The 15928-nt window shown below is 43.2% G+C and overlaps 1 protein-coding gene across 1 annotated transcript in view; it reads left to right on the top strand.

Annotated features, from left to right (window-relative positions):
* LOC106993361 (uncharacterized) overlaps positions 1-15256 on the top strand; it is a 100985-nt gene extending 85729 nt beyond the window's left edge. The window contains exon 6 of the mRNA XM_077964890.1: positions 15050-15256. Within this exon, the coding sequence (XP_077821016.1) occupies positions 15050-15121 (72 nt within the window). The 3' untranslated portion in view covers positions 15122-15256. The remainder of the gene's footprint in view (positions 1-15049) is intronic.
* Positions 15257-15928: the final 672 nt, after the last annotated feature.

Raw genomic sequence — 15928 nt, forward strand, 5'->3', positions numbered from 1 at the left:
GGCAATAATTTATAATTTATATTTAAACTACTTTTATGTGTGTTTGTATTAGCTTTTGCTTTTCTAATGTTTGTAGTAGGTTAACTTGTCTCCCAAAGGTCTGTTAATAGGAATAAAAGAAATGATTTTAGAGAAATTTTGTCATTTTCAAGACAATTATTTTTATATTTTTTAAAAAATTAGCCAAGCAGGCTATATTTTAAAAATTTATCTTCAATGCTTAATTAGTGACCAGTTTCAACAATTTATTCTATACATTTATAGTTAAATTTAATTCATTTTTTATTTTCTCTTATTTATTTATTTATTTATTTATTTATTTATTTATTTATTTTGAGACAGAGTCTTGCTCTGTCACCCAGGCTGCAGTGCAGTGGCATAATCTCAGCTCACTGCAACATCCCCCTCCCAGGTTCAAGAGATTGGCTGTCTCATTCCCCTGAGTACCTGGGATTCCAGGTGCACACCACCACACCTGGCTAACTTTTGTATTTTTAGTACAGACAGGGTTTCACTATGTTGGCCAGGCTGGTCTCAAACTCCTGACCTTAAGTGATCCACCCACCTCAACCTCCCAAAGTGCTGGGATTACAGGCATGAGCCACTGCACCTGGCCTAACTCATTTTTTTTTTCTTTAATGACAAATTAGATTCTGAATTCATGAACTTCCTATGTGTGGACTTTTTTGGATAGGAAATAAAATTCAAAACATTCTATTAAATTAGCAAGGTGTATAGTAATAACTTTTTACAGATATGCAATATAAGTTCATCAATTATTTTATTGAAAATTATTATTATAAAAGTATGTTAATTGTTCTATACAAATTCTGTTCTTCCAAACTTCTAACTTCAATATGTGCCTCTAAAACGTATCTACTATGAAAGAACATGTTACATGACATATTAAGAATATTAAAAATAACAAAGACAGCCAGGTAAGAAAATCTGGAAGAACCAAACAGGTTTCTGATTCTGCAGAAACACTCAAAGTTCATCCCACAGTGCAAACATCTCAACAGAAATGTTCACCTTAATAGGTATTGTTCCTCATCAGACGGCAACTCCTTGTTTCTGATCAATTTCCATGTTACCACACAATAAAGAGAATAATCTAGTATTTAGCACATTAAGTCAGTTATAATCCCATTCTTATTAAAGCACTAAATACATTATTCAGTTTAATTGACTTTTTTTTCCTAGAAAACCTTTTGATTTACATTCTGTGTAAGTTCTTTAATTTTGCAAACTAGCACTTTTACTTTTGCTAAGTAGTATTTACCTGTACCTGTTAGTATTCCACCAGAACATGCTTTTACACCAAACTTAAACCACAAACTTCATTTGTTGATATTGCATTTTTCACAATTTTATGTAAGGTTGAGAGTTAGGTTTGTCCTCATGAAAGTCGAAAAAATAACTCTTCATTCACATCACTGTCATGTTCTAATCACACAATTAATAAATAATTATCACGTTAGCAATGCCTGTGTATTCATCAAGTTGCAATAGAAAACACTTTGTGAGCTTTATTTGTATTGTGAGTTGGACTTCCTCATCGTTAACTAGTTTCTAAATATGTAAAGTTATGTAGTTGGAAAATGGGCAACCTGTTTTGGGTAGAGGCTACTGGTAACAAGAGGGAGTGAATGCTGGATTCCTTACTGAGGAAGACCAGAACTAAGTCATGACATTTGAACAGTGGGCTGGTTGTTGTTTATTGGGCCACACCATAATTACCACGTGGAAAAGGCTCAATATGAGAGGGGGTTAATGTACTATTCTGGAATATCAAAACACATGACCACGACTTTATAATAATGTTTGTTGTTGCTTTTCATAAATTGTGAATGTGTTCTGTGATTGTATACAAAAAAGTCCATTCAAACTAAGGACTAAAAACAAAATAAACCATGGGTGATTGTGAAAGAGTTGCCATTACCACATTCTACTATGTTGCCCTAAATGGGAGGGTGTGCATTCTTTTGAGGAAGGGAAGGTATTGTGAAAACAATAATGTCTATAAGAGAAAGACAGTTTCTCTGTGTGGCTCCAGCAGGCATCTCAGATAGGCAGTGTGTCTTCCAACTGACTCTAAGTCACATACCTTGTATAATGTTGTGTCAATTCTATTGAGCTCAAGGGACCCCAGTATGTGCTTTATGAATGTTACACTAATCTTTACAATCACTTTTGGGGGAGGATAGCCTAATCTTCACTATACAGGGAAAAAAACTCAGTGTAGAAGACTTAAGGAGTGTGCTCAAGAGTGCTCTTCCACATTGAGTTTTGTCCCTGTAAAAAACACAGTAGTGAAGCATTATTCAAAAGTCTACACTCCTTCCACCAAGCTGCTTTGCCTCTTTATACAGCTAAGAGGCAGAAACAATACTAAAGAATGACAGTTGTCAATTTCCAGTGACTGAGTTTGTCGTTTGTTTACAGCAAAGCACTTGTATATTTGAGTTTGCTGCTGCCCCATCCAGTGGTTCTGCAAAGACCTCCCTGCTCAGTCTCCACTTTTCCCCAGGTCCTGAGAATGCCAGGCATGTAAATCTGGGGTCCAGAAAAATCCATAGAGATGTAACTTCAACTGTCTGCTAATTCCTTATTAAGAGTTCACGGCTGAGACTAGCAGATCATCAATCCGCCTGGAACTCAGAGTCCATCCCCTCTGAAGTGCTCACAGAAGAGACCCATAAATTCTTCTCACCCATATTTACCCTCTCTCAGCCTTTCCAAAGGAGCATCTTGGAATCCCTTAGTTCCCAGGTGCTCCATTAGCTGAATGGCAATGCTGAGTCAGTAGGGACTGAAGCAGGATTGGATGGAGATAGGAAGCTCATTCCTCATTTTTAATCTCACCTCCAACAGCAGAGAAGTGAGAAGCCCCTGTCCCATCAGCAATAGGAATTCCTCAGCCAAGACCAGTTACACCCTAAACATAGTTTGGGACTTCTGCAAAGGTCTCTTCAGCTAACCCCCTGGATTCATTCCACAATGAGCCAAACACTGAAGGTTAAACGTACCAAAACCCCAGGAAACCTCTTTGAACTGATGAAAATGAGTTTCTCAGACTTTTTTTCAGAGAGCAACTTTGGAGTGCAAAAGAGAGCATGTAGTTGAGGGCCAGTGTAGAAATTAAGCTTGAGAACTGGGGCTGAGGTGTCACCTCTCCCTCATCCCAGGTCACAGTGATGTAGAGAGCTGGGGCTTGGGGACAATGACATCACATTTCTCATTTCATTTAGAAGCAGTCTTAACCAGACTAATTCCTGTGGCTCTATTGGCAAATAAAGTTCTTTTTTTAATCAAATACGAATCTTTCATCTTGCCTTTCAGCCATTTTTTTTTTAAGTTGGGACTATTCTGCTTCCAAATATTCTAGTTCAGTTCCCAAATCATCTTAAAAAAATTTAAGATATATTAAAAGACTAAGGCCGAGAGCAGTGGCTCACGCCTGTAATCCTAGCACTTTGGGAGGCCGAGGTGGGGGGATCACTTGAGGTCAGGAGTTTGAGACCAGCCTGGCCAAAGTGATGAAACCCCACCTCTACTAAAAATACAAAAATTAGCTGGGCCTGTGATGGGCACCTGTAATCCCAGCTACTTGGGAGGATGAGGCAGGAGAATTGCTTGAACCTGGGAAGCGGAGGTCTCAGTGAGCCAAGATCACGCCACTGCACTTTAGCCTGGGCAACAGAGCAAGACTGTCTCAGAAAATAAAAGAGAGACTATCAGATTATGAAACTGAGAATTAAGAATGCAGTGGAAAGAGGCTTTGAAGGGGTGAATTCAAGGAGTAATAGAACACTGCTAATGATAATAATAACACTTAACGTGTAAGACATTTACTGTGTTACAGGCACTGTTGTGTCCTATGTAATTGTTTTACATGTGTCATTTTATTTAATCCTTATGATGTTCCATGTAAAGCAGATGCATTTGCTTTTATACCCAATTTAGAGATAAAGAAATTGAGGCACAGAGAAGTTGAGAATTTTGTCCAAAGTCACACAGTTTACATGTGGCAGATCTAGGGCTTGAACCTAGATAATCTGACTTTAGAGTCTGCCCTGGATTTTACTGTTGTGCTGAAGTGGGAATAAATAGGAATGGGAAAAAATGTAGTATTTTGCTATGTTTCTCTTTCACCTCTATCTTCCAAAATCAGGGTAAGGACCACATATTCTGATTAAACGATGGTTCTAATGTTAATTGATCCACCCCATATCACACAGCACATGTGCACCGAACACAGGGTGTTCAAATTCATTTCTTGAACTCATACTATGCCTTTTTTTTTCTCCAGAGCATCCACCTGCACTTAATATGTATCTTGATGTTCTTCTCTAACCTGGAGGGGATACCTTGTCCCTCAAGCGTATGTGAACCCCTTTTAGCAGAATGGGCCCTAGGAGCCAGGGTCACCCTGAGAAGGATCAACAGAACAAAGATGAGGGAGGTGGTGACCTCAGTGTGAGCTCTAACCTGGAACCGTATGGGGGAGGAAGTAGCAGATGGTAACAGTCTCAGTCTGAAGCTGGTTTGTGCAGGTCTCTGCACCACTGAAGCCTCTAGGAGCATGCGTGTACGAATAAAGTCAGGACAAGCACACCCTTAGAGTAGGAATGGAAACCCAGAATGAAACATAGCTTTAGAGTCTGTGTGAGTGGCACAGGCCGCTCCTTGCAGCAAGAAGAAAACTACTGTCAATGAAACAGAAATTAAAAGAAATTAAAAAATGTGTAAGCAAAAACTCAGTTGTGTGTAAGAAAACCCAATTCCCATTGAGGAAGAGAAAGAGCTGAAGTCAATTAAAAATTAACTGCCTGTTTTTCTGTGACTAGTGAGACTTATCTTTCCCTTTCCCAGGCATTGTGAAGACCCTGTTTCTCTTTTTTAAAAAAAAATTTTTTTTATTATTATACCTTAAGTTCTAGGGTACATGTGCATAACTTGCAGGTTTGTTACATATGTATACACGTGCCATGTTGGTGTGCTGTACCCATTAACTTGTCATTTACGTTAAGTATATCTCCTAATCCTATCCCTCCCCCCGTCCCCTCCCCACAATAAGCCCCAATGTGTGATGTTCCCATTCCTGTGTCCAAGTGATCTCATTGTTCAATTCCCACCTATGAGTGAGAACATGCGGTGTTTGGTTTTCTGTTCTTGCAATAGTTTGCTGAGAATGATGGTTTCCAGCTGCATCCATGTCTCTACAAAAGACACAAACTCATCCCTTTTTATGGCTGCATAGTATTCCATGGTGTATATGTGCCACATTTTCTTAATCCAGTCTGTCACTGATGGACATTTGGGTTGATTCCAAGTCTTTGCTATTGTGAATAGTGCTGCAATAAACATACGTGTGCATGTGTCTTTATAGCAGCATGATTTATAACCCTTTGGGTATATACCCAGTAATGGGATGGCTGGGTCAAATGGTATTTCTAGTTCTAGATCCTTGAGGAATCGCCACACTGTTTTCCACAATGGTTGACTAGTTTACAGTCCCACCAACAGTGTAAAAGTGTTCCTATTTCTCCATATCCTCTCCAGCACCTGTTGCTTCCTGATTTTTTAATGATCGCCATTCTAACTGGTATGAGATGGTATCTCATGGTGGTTTTGATTTGCATTTCTCTGATGGCCAGTGATGATGAGCCCTTTTTCATGTGTCTGTTGGCTGTATGAATGTCTTCTTTTGAGAAGTGTCTGTTCATATCCTTTGCCCACTTTTTGATGTGGTTGTTTGATTTTTTCTCGTAAATTTGTTTGAGTTCTTTGTAGGTTCTGGATATTAGCCCTTTGTCAGATGAGTAGATTGCAAAAATTTTCTCCCATTCTGTAGGTTGCCTATTCACTCTGATGGTAGTTTCTTTTGCTGTGCAGAAGCTCTTTAGTTTAATTAGTTCTCATTTGTGAATTTTGGCTTTTGTTGCCATTGCTTTTGGTGTTTTAGACATGAAGTCCTTGCCCATGCCTATGTCCTGAATGGTATTGCCTAGGTTTTCTTCTAGGGTTTTCATGGTATTAGGTCTAACATTTAAGTCTCTAATCCATCTTGAATTAATTTTTGTATAAGGAGTAAGGAAAGGATCCAGTTTCAGCTTACTACTTATGGCTAGCCAATTTTCCCAGCACCATTTATTAAATAGGGAATCCTTTCCCCATTTCTTGTTTTTGTCAGGTTTGTCAAAGATCAGATGGCTGTAGATGTGTGGTATTATTTCTGAGGACTCTGTTCTGTTCCATTGGTCTATATCTCTGTTTTGGTACCAGTACCATGTTGTTTTGGTTACTGTAGCCTTGTAGTATAGTTTGAAGTCAGGTAGCATGATGCCTCCAGCTTTGTTCTTTTGACTTAGGATTGTCTTGGCAATGCAGGCTCTTTTGGTTCCATATGGACTTTAAAGCAGTTTTTTCCAATTCTGTGAAGAAACTCATTGGTAGCTTAATGGGGATGGCATTGAATCTATAAATTACCTTGGGCAGTATGGCCATTTTCACAATATTGATTCTTCCTATCCATGAGCATGGTATGTTCTTCCATTTGTTTGTGTCCTCTTTTATTTCACTGAGCAGTGGTTTGTAGTTCTCCTTGAAGAGGTCCTTTACATCCCTTGTAAGTTGGATTCCTAGGTATTTTATTCTCTTTGAAGCTACTGTGAATGGGAGTTCATTCATGATTTGGCTCTCTGTTTGTCTGTTACTGGTGTATAAGAATGCTTGTGATTTTTGCACATTGATTTTGTATCCTGAGACTTTGCTGAAGTTGCTTATCAGCTTAAGGAGATTTTGGGCTGAGACAATGGGGTTTTCTAAATATATAATCATGTCATCTGCAAAGAGGGACAATTTGACTTCTTCTTTTCCTAACTGAATACCCTTGATTTCTTTCTCTTGCCTGATTGCCCTAGCCAGAACTTCCAAGACACTGTTTCTCTAGCTGTGCAGCTGCAAGGACACTAGGCAAATAAATTCAAGTCGTAAAACATGGTTTTTCTTGAAAAGTAAGAAATGATGTAATGCATGTCTTGAGTGAATAACTGTTTTTGTTTTTTGCCTCTGTAATATGCTTCCCCCTGCCCAGATCTCCCCCTGCCCCACAAAATGCTTAAAAGGTAACTGGACTCTTTGTTCGGGACTCCGTCTTTTTGGATGTTGATCTGACTGGGCCGGGGCACCTAAATAATAAAAAGTATCCTCCTCAACCCCTTGGTTTCTCTGATTCCTAAATTATCCAGCTGCATCAAGAGAGGAACAAGGCTAAGAATCTGGGAGAAGAAACAATCTCAGACTAGCATTCAGAAAATCTGGTTCCTAGCCTCAGATCTATGTAAACTTTTCCTTTTTACACATGGGTTTCCTGATCCTAGAAAGAAGCACAAGGTAGTATAACATCTCTGCAGTAGCATCACCCCCAAAAAGATGCTCCAGAACTCTTAGCCACACCCAGCTCAGAGCCAGGCCAGTGCATGGAAACTCAGGAAGAATAGAGATGCCACTTTACTTCTCCCTCTGCATGTCCTTTGCTAAACTCTCTACTTACAGAATAAGCTGAGCTGGTGTGGCCAGGATATGAGGCTAGGGGCTGGGAATACGAGAGAGCAGAACATGCAGGTGGCAGATGAGAAGGGTGTGGCTATTCCTTCCAAGAACAAGATATAGGGCAGAGGCTGAGGTGGGGGGTAGGGGTGCAAAGGGGTCCTCAACTTCCTCTTCCTACCCTTTATGTAGCTTATGGGAGGAAATGGAAAGAGAAATGTTTGTTGTGGACATGGATGATCTGGGGGAGATGTCTTTGAAACTTGTCCAAGGGGAAGTGTCCTAGTAAAGGCCCATAACTTGAGTACAAGAATTTCTTGTGTTTCTTAAGTGTCTTCTTAAGGTACGTGTTGTGTGTGCTCTGTGGTTTTGGGAGAGACGTTCCTAGATCCTGAGAGAGTTGACACCCTTCTTGCATTGTAAAGACTGGGCCTGCCTTGTGGTAAGTTGGGCCCTGGCAGGGTGTTCCCAGAGTCCAGAGAAGCCGTTAGGGCCCCACTGTGAGGGGGGCAGGGTCAAGCTCTGCAACTTGACAAAGCCTCATTCTTCAGAAGGAAGTTCTGGCTCCTAAGCCAATAAGACTCCCATGTGAGAAAGTGTGGTGTGCTTTTTTTTTTTTTTTTTTTTTTTTTTTGAGACGGAGTCTCGCTCTGTCGCCCAGCCCAGGCTGGAGTGCAGTGGCGCGATCTCGGCTCACTGCAAGCTCCGCCTCCCGGGTTCACGCCATTCTCCTGCCTCAGCCTCCCGAGTAGCTGGGACTACAGGCGCCCACAACCGCGCCCAGCTAATTTTTTATATTTTTAGTAGAGACGGGGTTTTACCGTGGTCTCGATCTCCTGACCTTGTGATCCGCCCGCCTCGGCCTCCCAAAGTGCTGGGATTACAGGCGTGAGCCACCGCGCCCGGCCTTTTTTTTTTTTTTTCAAGATGGAGTCTTGCTCTGTCACCCAGGCTGGGGTGCAGTGGTAAGATCTTGGCTCACTGCAACCATTGTCTCCTAGGTTCAAGCGATTCTCCTGCCTCAGCCTCCTGAGTTGCTGGGATTACAGGTGCATGCCACCCCACCCGACTAATTTCTTGTGTGTGTATTTTTAGTAGAGAAGGGTTTCACCACGTTGGTCAGACTGGTCTCGAACTCCCGACCTCATGATCCGCCTGCCTTGGCCTCCCAAAGTGCTGGGATTACAGGCGTGAGCTGCTGCACCTGGCCTGGTCTGCTTTATTGCCTGTCTCTACTCTGCAGGAGACAGGGTGTGGGGATGTGAGAGAAGCTCCAGGAGGCATTGCTGCCAAGGGGGCTGCATGGGAAGCTTGAGATCTCACACAGGACCAGACATTTTAGTAGAGACTAAATGTCTCTACTCACCTGCCCCAGGTTCCTCAGTCTCCAGGACAGGTTAGAATATCAGATTCTATCTCTCACGAAGTTCCAGGAGACAACTCTGGTCCTCAAGTGGAGCATGGAAAGCCCACCCTACCTTAGAGCTTTCTTTCAGGCTATTTATCCACTTAAATCCAGGTAAACAAAGTGTTTCCTTGCCTCCTCCTGTTACCACTTTCACTGGACCGTCAGTTGCACTGTCACTGTGGTATCTAATCCCAGTCCCTTCCACTGCAGCCCAGCCCTGATTCTCTTCTATGTCCTTAGTGGACCTCAGATTTTCTCAGACTGAGTTCCACAGAACCCAATATATTTTTTTCTTTTCTTTTTTAACTTTTAAAATTCAGGGGTGCAAGTGTAAGTTTGTTACATAGGTAAACTTGTGTCATAGGCTTTTGTTTTACAGATTATTTCATCACCCAGGTATTAAGCCTAGTATCCATTAGTTATTTTTCCTGATCCCTCCCTCCTCCCACCCTCTACCCTCTAAAAGGCCCCAGTGTGGGGAACCCAGCATAGCTTCTCATGGAAAAAGGATAGAGGAAAGAAGAACCACAAAGTTGAGTCAAGGGATAATCATACTGGTTATAGAACAAATTAAGTTTCATCAACCAGATGCCTAGAGCTCTTGTGGACCAGAGTTGGAGAAAGAGGTGTCAGAAGCCATGAGCAGATGGAAAAATGTACTAGACAGACTGGGAGGAATGAAATGTTTTGGAAAGTTTGGGGTCTGAGCTTAAAAAGTGGCTTCTGGAAATGGATCATGAAACAGGAACGTTGAGCATCTGTCAGTGAATGGAGTAGAAAATAGCCATTCTATTAATACGTTTCCTTCTTTCTGGCTTACGTATTTCCTAGGGTGGAGGAAACACAGAGACTGCACTGTAGTTGGAAAGATTCGGTGTAGAGAACATGAATTCCTTCCTCTGGCACAAGTGATTAGTAAAAACATACCCCAATGTCTGCTTCTGCCTGGGCTGATGAGGGGACATTATATCCAGAGGAGAGGGCTGCTAGAAGAATATGGCCTTTAGTCAGATGAATTTAGATTCAAATCCTAGCTCTTCTGTTCACCAGCTGTGTGACCCGGAGTAAGTTTATTAACCTCTCAGGAACAAAATTCTTTGATCTGTTGTATGGGAATGTAACCAAACACAATAGACTGTTAGAGAAATCATAGTTCACTATATGCTGAATCCTCAGAAAAGTGCTTCACACAAAGAGGGCGTTCAGCAAATGCTTTAGCATCCTAAGCCCTAGCCTCACCCCCACTCATCTAAAATCTCTGTACAATTGCTGGTTGCCTCTCACAGGCCCCATTTATATCCTGCAGGGACATAGCCAGACGGAAGTAGGAGATGGGACTGGATCCTGCACTGCTGGCTTTCAATCAGAACTTGCTGATCTCTGGGTCTGGGTCCTTTGTCCTGCTGGGGATGCCAGGACTGGAGGCTCTGCATGCCTGGCTCTGTGCCTGTGTGCCTGCTCTACATGGCAGCTTTGCTAGGGAATGGGGCTTCTACTGGGGCTGGTGGTTGCTGACAAGGCACTCTGGGCACCCATGTACCAGCTGCTGTGGCTTCTGGCAGCTGATGATTTGGTTCTGGCCACATCCACAGTGCCCAAAGCTCTGACGGTACTTTGGGGCTTGTCCAGTGAGATCTCATCTGGAGCTTGTTTGGCTCAACTCTTTGTTGCCCATGTGGCAATCATTGCCACATTGCTGAGTCCTTAGTGCTGCTGGCCGTGACCGTAGACTGCCAGCCTTTGCTCTATGGGGCGTTGCTGGCCCAGCATGTGGTAGGTCTAGTAGCTCTGGCTACCATGACCCGTGATGTCTGTGTCATGGTACACCCTGTGATCCTGCTAGAGAAACTGCCTTACTGTGGGCAGTGGGCCCTGCCCCACACCTACTGTGAACACATGGGTGTGTCTCGCCTGGCATGTGGAGATATGTGCCCCATCATCTGGTATGGACTGGTCACCACACTGCTCTCCCCAGCCCTGGTCATAGGGCTCATAGGTGCTTCCTATGCCCTCATTCTCCATGCGGTCTGCTGTCTGCCATCTGCCATCCCACGGTGCCTGCCACAAGGCTCTGAGTAACCGCGGGGCCCATGCTAGTGTCATTGGTCTCTTCTACACATCTGCCCTCTTCTCTTTCCTTGCTCACTGTTTTGGGTCTCACACAGTGCCCAGCCATATTCACATCCAACGGCTAACCTCTACGCAATGGTGTCCCGGGCTCTCAATCCTGTGGTCTATGGAGTGCAGACTCAGCAGATCGCTCAGAGGCTCAGGCACTTGCTTCAACTTTTCTGGGCAGGAGCAGTGAAGAAGGTTGGCCCTGAGAGGGCCTCCCTACAGGAATAAATGTGATCCCTATTTTCTTCAGCGTGCATACCGAGATGACCAAGTGATACTACAGGACCCATCCGGGTAGAGCTCTGACTAAAACGTCTCCATTGTCTGTTGTCAGGTGGCCCTATGCTCACTCCAGCCCTATTTTATCACCCATTATGTAGGCGAAATACACTGAACTGACCTGTCTCTGTCCAGCTCTACAGTACCCAGTCTATTCCTGGTATTTCTAAGTCTGTATTGATCTCCATAGAGGGATTACACACATATAGAAATAGTTGGTCCCAGACTGTGACAGACTAGGTGGTCTAGGACACATCCTGTGGACTAGGATCTTATCTTTTCTCCATCAGTTTATCCAGCCAAAACCAGATTAATGAAACATGTCTCTGAGTTGGGCCCCTTGTGCAATGTCTGACACTAAGCAGGAACTCTGTTTGCTAAGGGGATGAAGACAGGAGGATCTGGGGAAATGGCATTATGTGAATAAAAGAGAACACAGTTCTGGAAATGGACATGGTTTCTGACCTGGGTGATTAATAACTAGAGCTTAGAAGACTTGTTGCTTTGGATGGGAAGAGCATGCACAATACTGTAGCTTCCTCACTAAGCTCTTTCCCTACCTTACTCAGATACTAAGGCTACTCTTGTGTTTTCAACTTGTGCTAATGGCTGTTTGCAGATGGCAAAATATGGGGACAACTCCAGCAGCAGCTGTCATGCTTCATGCTCTATCTTCATGCTCTTTCATTTTTCCTTTCCTACATTCCTTCTTCCATAAGATGCCTTAGTTCTACTGTCACTCATCTGGATATTAATCCCAGACAGGTTTCCTGCTTCATGCAGCTTAGGTTTCCCAACCTATTCCTCTCTTATCTTCCTTACCTCTGTGCTCCTCTGGATCCTATGGCTACAGCAAGGCCAGGCTAGAGAAGCTAACGAAGAATGGATCTCTGGCCTTGAGCATGGAGTGAGAGGGTGAGAATCTGTAAAGCAAGATAAGGATATGACCTCTCAGCAAGGATTGTCCAACAAAGCTCTGGGCATGTCTTCATGGAGTCATACATCCACACAGCTTCTCAAATCTTTTCCCAGAAGGGAAGTCGCAGTTTCATATACTTTTCTCTACTAGGTATATACCAGGGCAAGGATTCCAAAGGATGAGATGAGTAAGCAGAGGAACTTTATACTAAGCAGCCATATAATCTAAAGTTAAGGGTCTGTGAAAAGTAAAGAAACAATAAAGGATAGAGGTAGTAGAGTTACAGAGTCAAAATTCCTCAATGGAAAAATGGGGCAACACACCCTTCATAAGAAATCTGACAGTTTCCTAGGCACTTGGGTGAATGTGAGAGTCCCCACTGTCTGAGAAATACTCAAGAGAGATAGCAGAAGAAAAGAGAATAATTTTGGTTGGCTGGCACTAAGAGCACTGAGTTCTGTGACTCCTTGTCCAGGCCTCAGCAACTATGCTCTTCCTTCTCTATAGGGATAACGGCAGTTCAGAGGCCAGAAGACTTGAGGCTCCACAGCATCCTGTGGCAGGTTAGGAAATATTGGGAGGGAGCTTTCTTGAGGGACAGACAGTAGAGACAGCTGGCATTAAGACCAGAGGAACTGGGGGAAGCATTTGAATAGTGGAATGGATGTAAAAGTTTACAGTACCTGGCATAGTGCAGGAGGCAAACTCGTAGGGGTGAAGGAAGATGTATAACAGAGCAGTTCAGTACAGTATTGCTGAAGCGATCTCCCCAGATATACACTTTGGCCCTCATCCAAGTGTACCCAGTTAAAAATGCTTCTGTTCTTGAGATTGAACAGGTAGGATTGCATTTCCTTCTTGAGTCTTCCCTTTCTCAAAGTTGAGGGAAACATCATAATCCTTCCTGCAAAGGGACCATCCCAAGGCCCCCGCAGGATGTCTCAGGTTTGCCTTAATCTGTTTAGACAAGAGGGCCCAGCAGGGTGAAGGAAGAGCTAAGCCTAGGGATGGATGCGGAAGATGCTGTTTGTCATAATAAACTCACTACCACCATGTTTAGAGGCACCAGTCTGTCTCAACCTTCTTCTTCACCTTTCCATACCCTCTTCACACCTCCTTCATCTTCTCGGCCCTTTCAAATGTCAAAATATATACCCCCTCCTACTGAAACTATTTACTTAGACTAGAAATAAAAGCCTAGGGGAGCCCCGAGTACTTAATGCACTCCTGTAGTTGATGCAAGATGCAGCTTGTTATAGCTCTTCTGACCACTCCACAGCTGCTGCCCCTGGTGCTCCCAGGAGAGTCTCAGGTACAGGCAGAGGGTGGAGGGATCACAGCAGTAGGTGGAGATTGTTTTGTGCTTTGGGCTGGCTTCCTCCACCACTCTGATTCTGTTCAAGAACCTCCAGGTTCTGGGAGAAAGTGAGGGTAGACAGAAATAGGGAGGAAGAAAAGAAAGATGGGACACCCTGCATGTTCTGATTTTCCCTTTGCTTGTATGTATGGGCATAAGGAGAGTGAGGAAAGATAAAGGTGAAAGCAATAGAGGAAGGAACTCTCGGCTGTATGCCCTGCTCAGTTATGAGGCCCTGTTTTCTGCAAAAATCTGCCACCTTCTTCCTGTGCTCAGCATGCAGGAACTCAGGGTGGCTATAAAAGGCTATGCAATCTTTATTTTATTATCCTTCAAAAGCTAAACTATTGGGCTGGAGCTGCAGGCTGAAGTCATAACCATATTAAGCTATAGTGCCAAAGCCATAAAAGCTATGAGTGAGACATCTCAGAGAAGGACAGGGGCCACAGACATTTTAATTCAAAAAGATTTTGTTAGGAAACCTCAGTGGGTGTTGCATGCACATTAAAAAAAATTGGGAAGGAGTCTTGGTTGAATCTAGTGCTGGTTTATCCAGCTCCAAAATGGGACTAAGGGATGGATTTAGAGAAATACAACTAATATAAAGACTCTTACTAGAGGCAGGCCAGGCACTGTTCTAAGTACTTTACAAATATTCTATCATCTATCTATCTATCTATCTATCTATCTATCTTATCTATCTATCATCTCTTTAGCTCTATCTATAATTCTTAAAACAATAAAATAAATTCCACACTTTGCCCCATTATACATATTAAGACAATGGGGGCACAGAGAAATTAAATAATTTGCCCAGTGTCCCAGAGTCAGGATTAGAACTCAGGAAATATGGCTATGGGATCAGTGGGTTTGGGTTCTGAGTATGGAAGTGATATGATAGGCATATGCCGGAGGAGAAGAGACCAAATTATGCATCTCTCTAGAAACTTTCCCTCTCTCTCTATCTAGCTGAGGCAAGGGAGCTGCCTCCCAGCCTTACCCTTTTGTCCTGTGCTGCATACCCACCCCAACATAACTTGGATCTCTGCCACTTCCTTAGGTGTCAGAGCATAGGATCTAAAACATAGATGGGACCTGGGGGCAACTTGAAGCATTGTCACTTATTAGTCATGTAACTTAGCAAGATATTTAGACTCTCAGAACCTCATGGTTTTCAACTATAAAATGTGGATTACAATTCACCCTCTGTTATGTCTTGTGAATGCTAAACATCCCTTCAGAATGATGCATTATGGTATTGTTACTGTTCCTTTGATGATTTGCAAGTCTGTCCCTGCTGTCTTCAATACAAGGTAAAGTCAGATCTCTAGAATGGGGATTCTGTAGACAACTGAGGCTTCCTAAGCCTATCCCCTAACACATCTCTGCAGACCAGCTTTGCTCTCTCCCACAGGGCTTTGAAGAAAAATCAGCTTCTGGCAATGTGAACTGCAGCCAGATCCAGCCAGTGCATGAGGTAGGGTGAGGTAGGCCCCACCAACAGGTTCTGGAAGGGACCTGCAGCTTCAATTCTGGGAAATCAAGGGAAGCATAACTCAATCCCCTAACAGAGGAATGCACTAACAGACAGTCAAGAAGAAACCCCTGTGCAGAGGTAATGCTTCTCTGGCACTCCAAAGTAGGCTCAGCCTCTTCTCCTGCTTCATGTTTGCAAACAGCCCAGGTTGACCCAACATGCTTCATTATGTTTACTGTGCCTATGGCCATGCTTTGCAGCTGGTGAGAAGTGTGTCAAGCTCTGTGGATGAAGGAGACACATGCCATTGTGTGGTTCACCTACCCAACAACCCCATCCCCCTGGAGCAGCTGGAATAGCTACAAAGTAGAGTTCAGGAGCTCATTTGCAAGTATGAGCAGAAGCTGTCTAGAGAGAGCACTTGATCGCTGGGCTGGGGCTGGGGCTGGGAGTTATCCAAGAATAGTCTCCAATAGACACAGCATTGAGATGAGTCCTGGAAGTAGAAAATGTTTGAAAGAAGTGGCACAGCCCTCATCTTTGAGATGAATCTTTAGAATGAAGGGGAAATTCTGTACTATCCTTGGGATCTCCAGTGATAGTAACAGACTATAGAGAGGCTTGTGTAGGGGGTGCCTCCCATAGTAATGGATGAATTAATGGGTATGGACCCACTGGAAGATGAAACTAGGGCAATTTTGGTCTGGGAGGATGCAGCTGAATGGGAGGAGCCACAGGTCTTGACATTTGGGGCAACTTCCTGTTCATCCCCTGCATGCCTAGGTCAGTGAGTATGCACACACCATTGAAGATAAA

This window comes from Macaca mulatta, chromosome 14, assembly GCF_049350105.2.
Source record: "Macaca mulatta isolate MMU2019108-1 chromosome 14, T2T-MMU8v2.0, whole genome shotgun sequence".
Lineage (NCBI taxonomy): Eukaryota > Metazoa > Chordata > Mammalia > Primates > Cercopithecidae > Macaca > Macaca mulatta.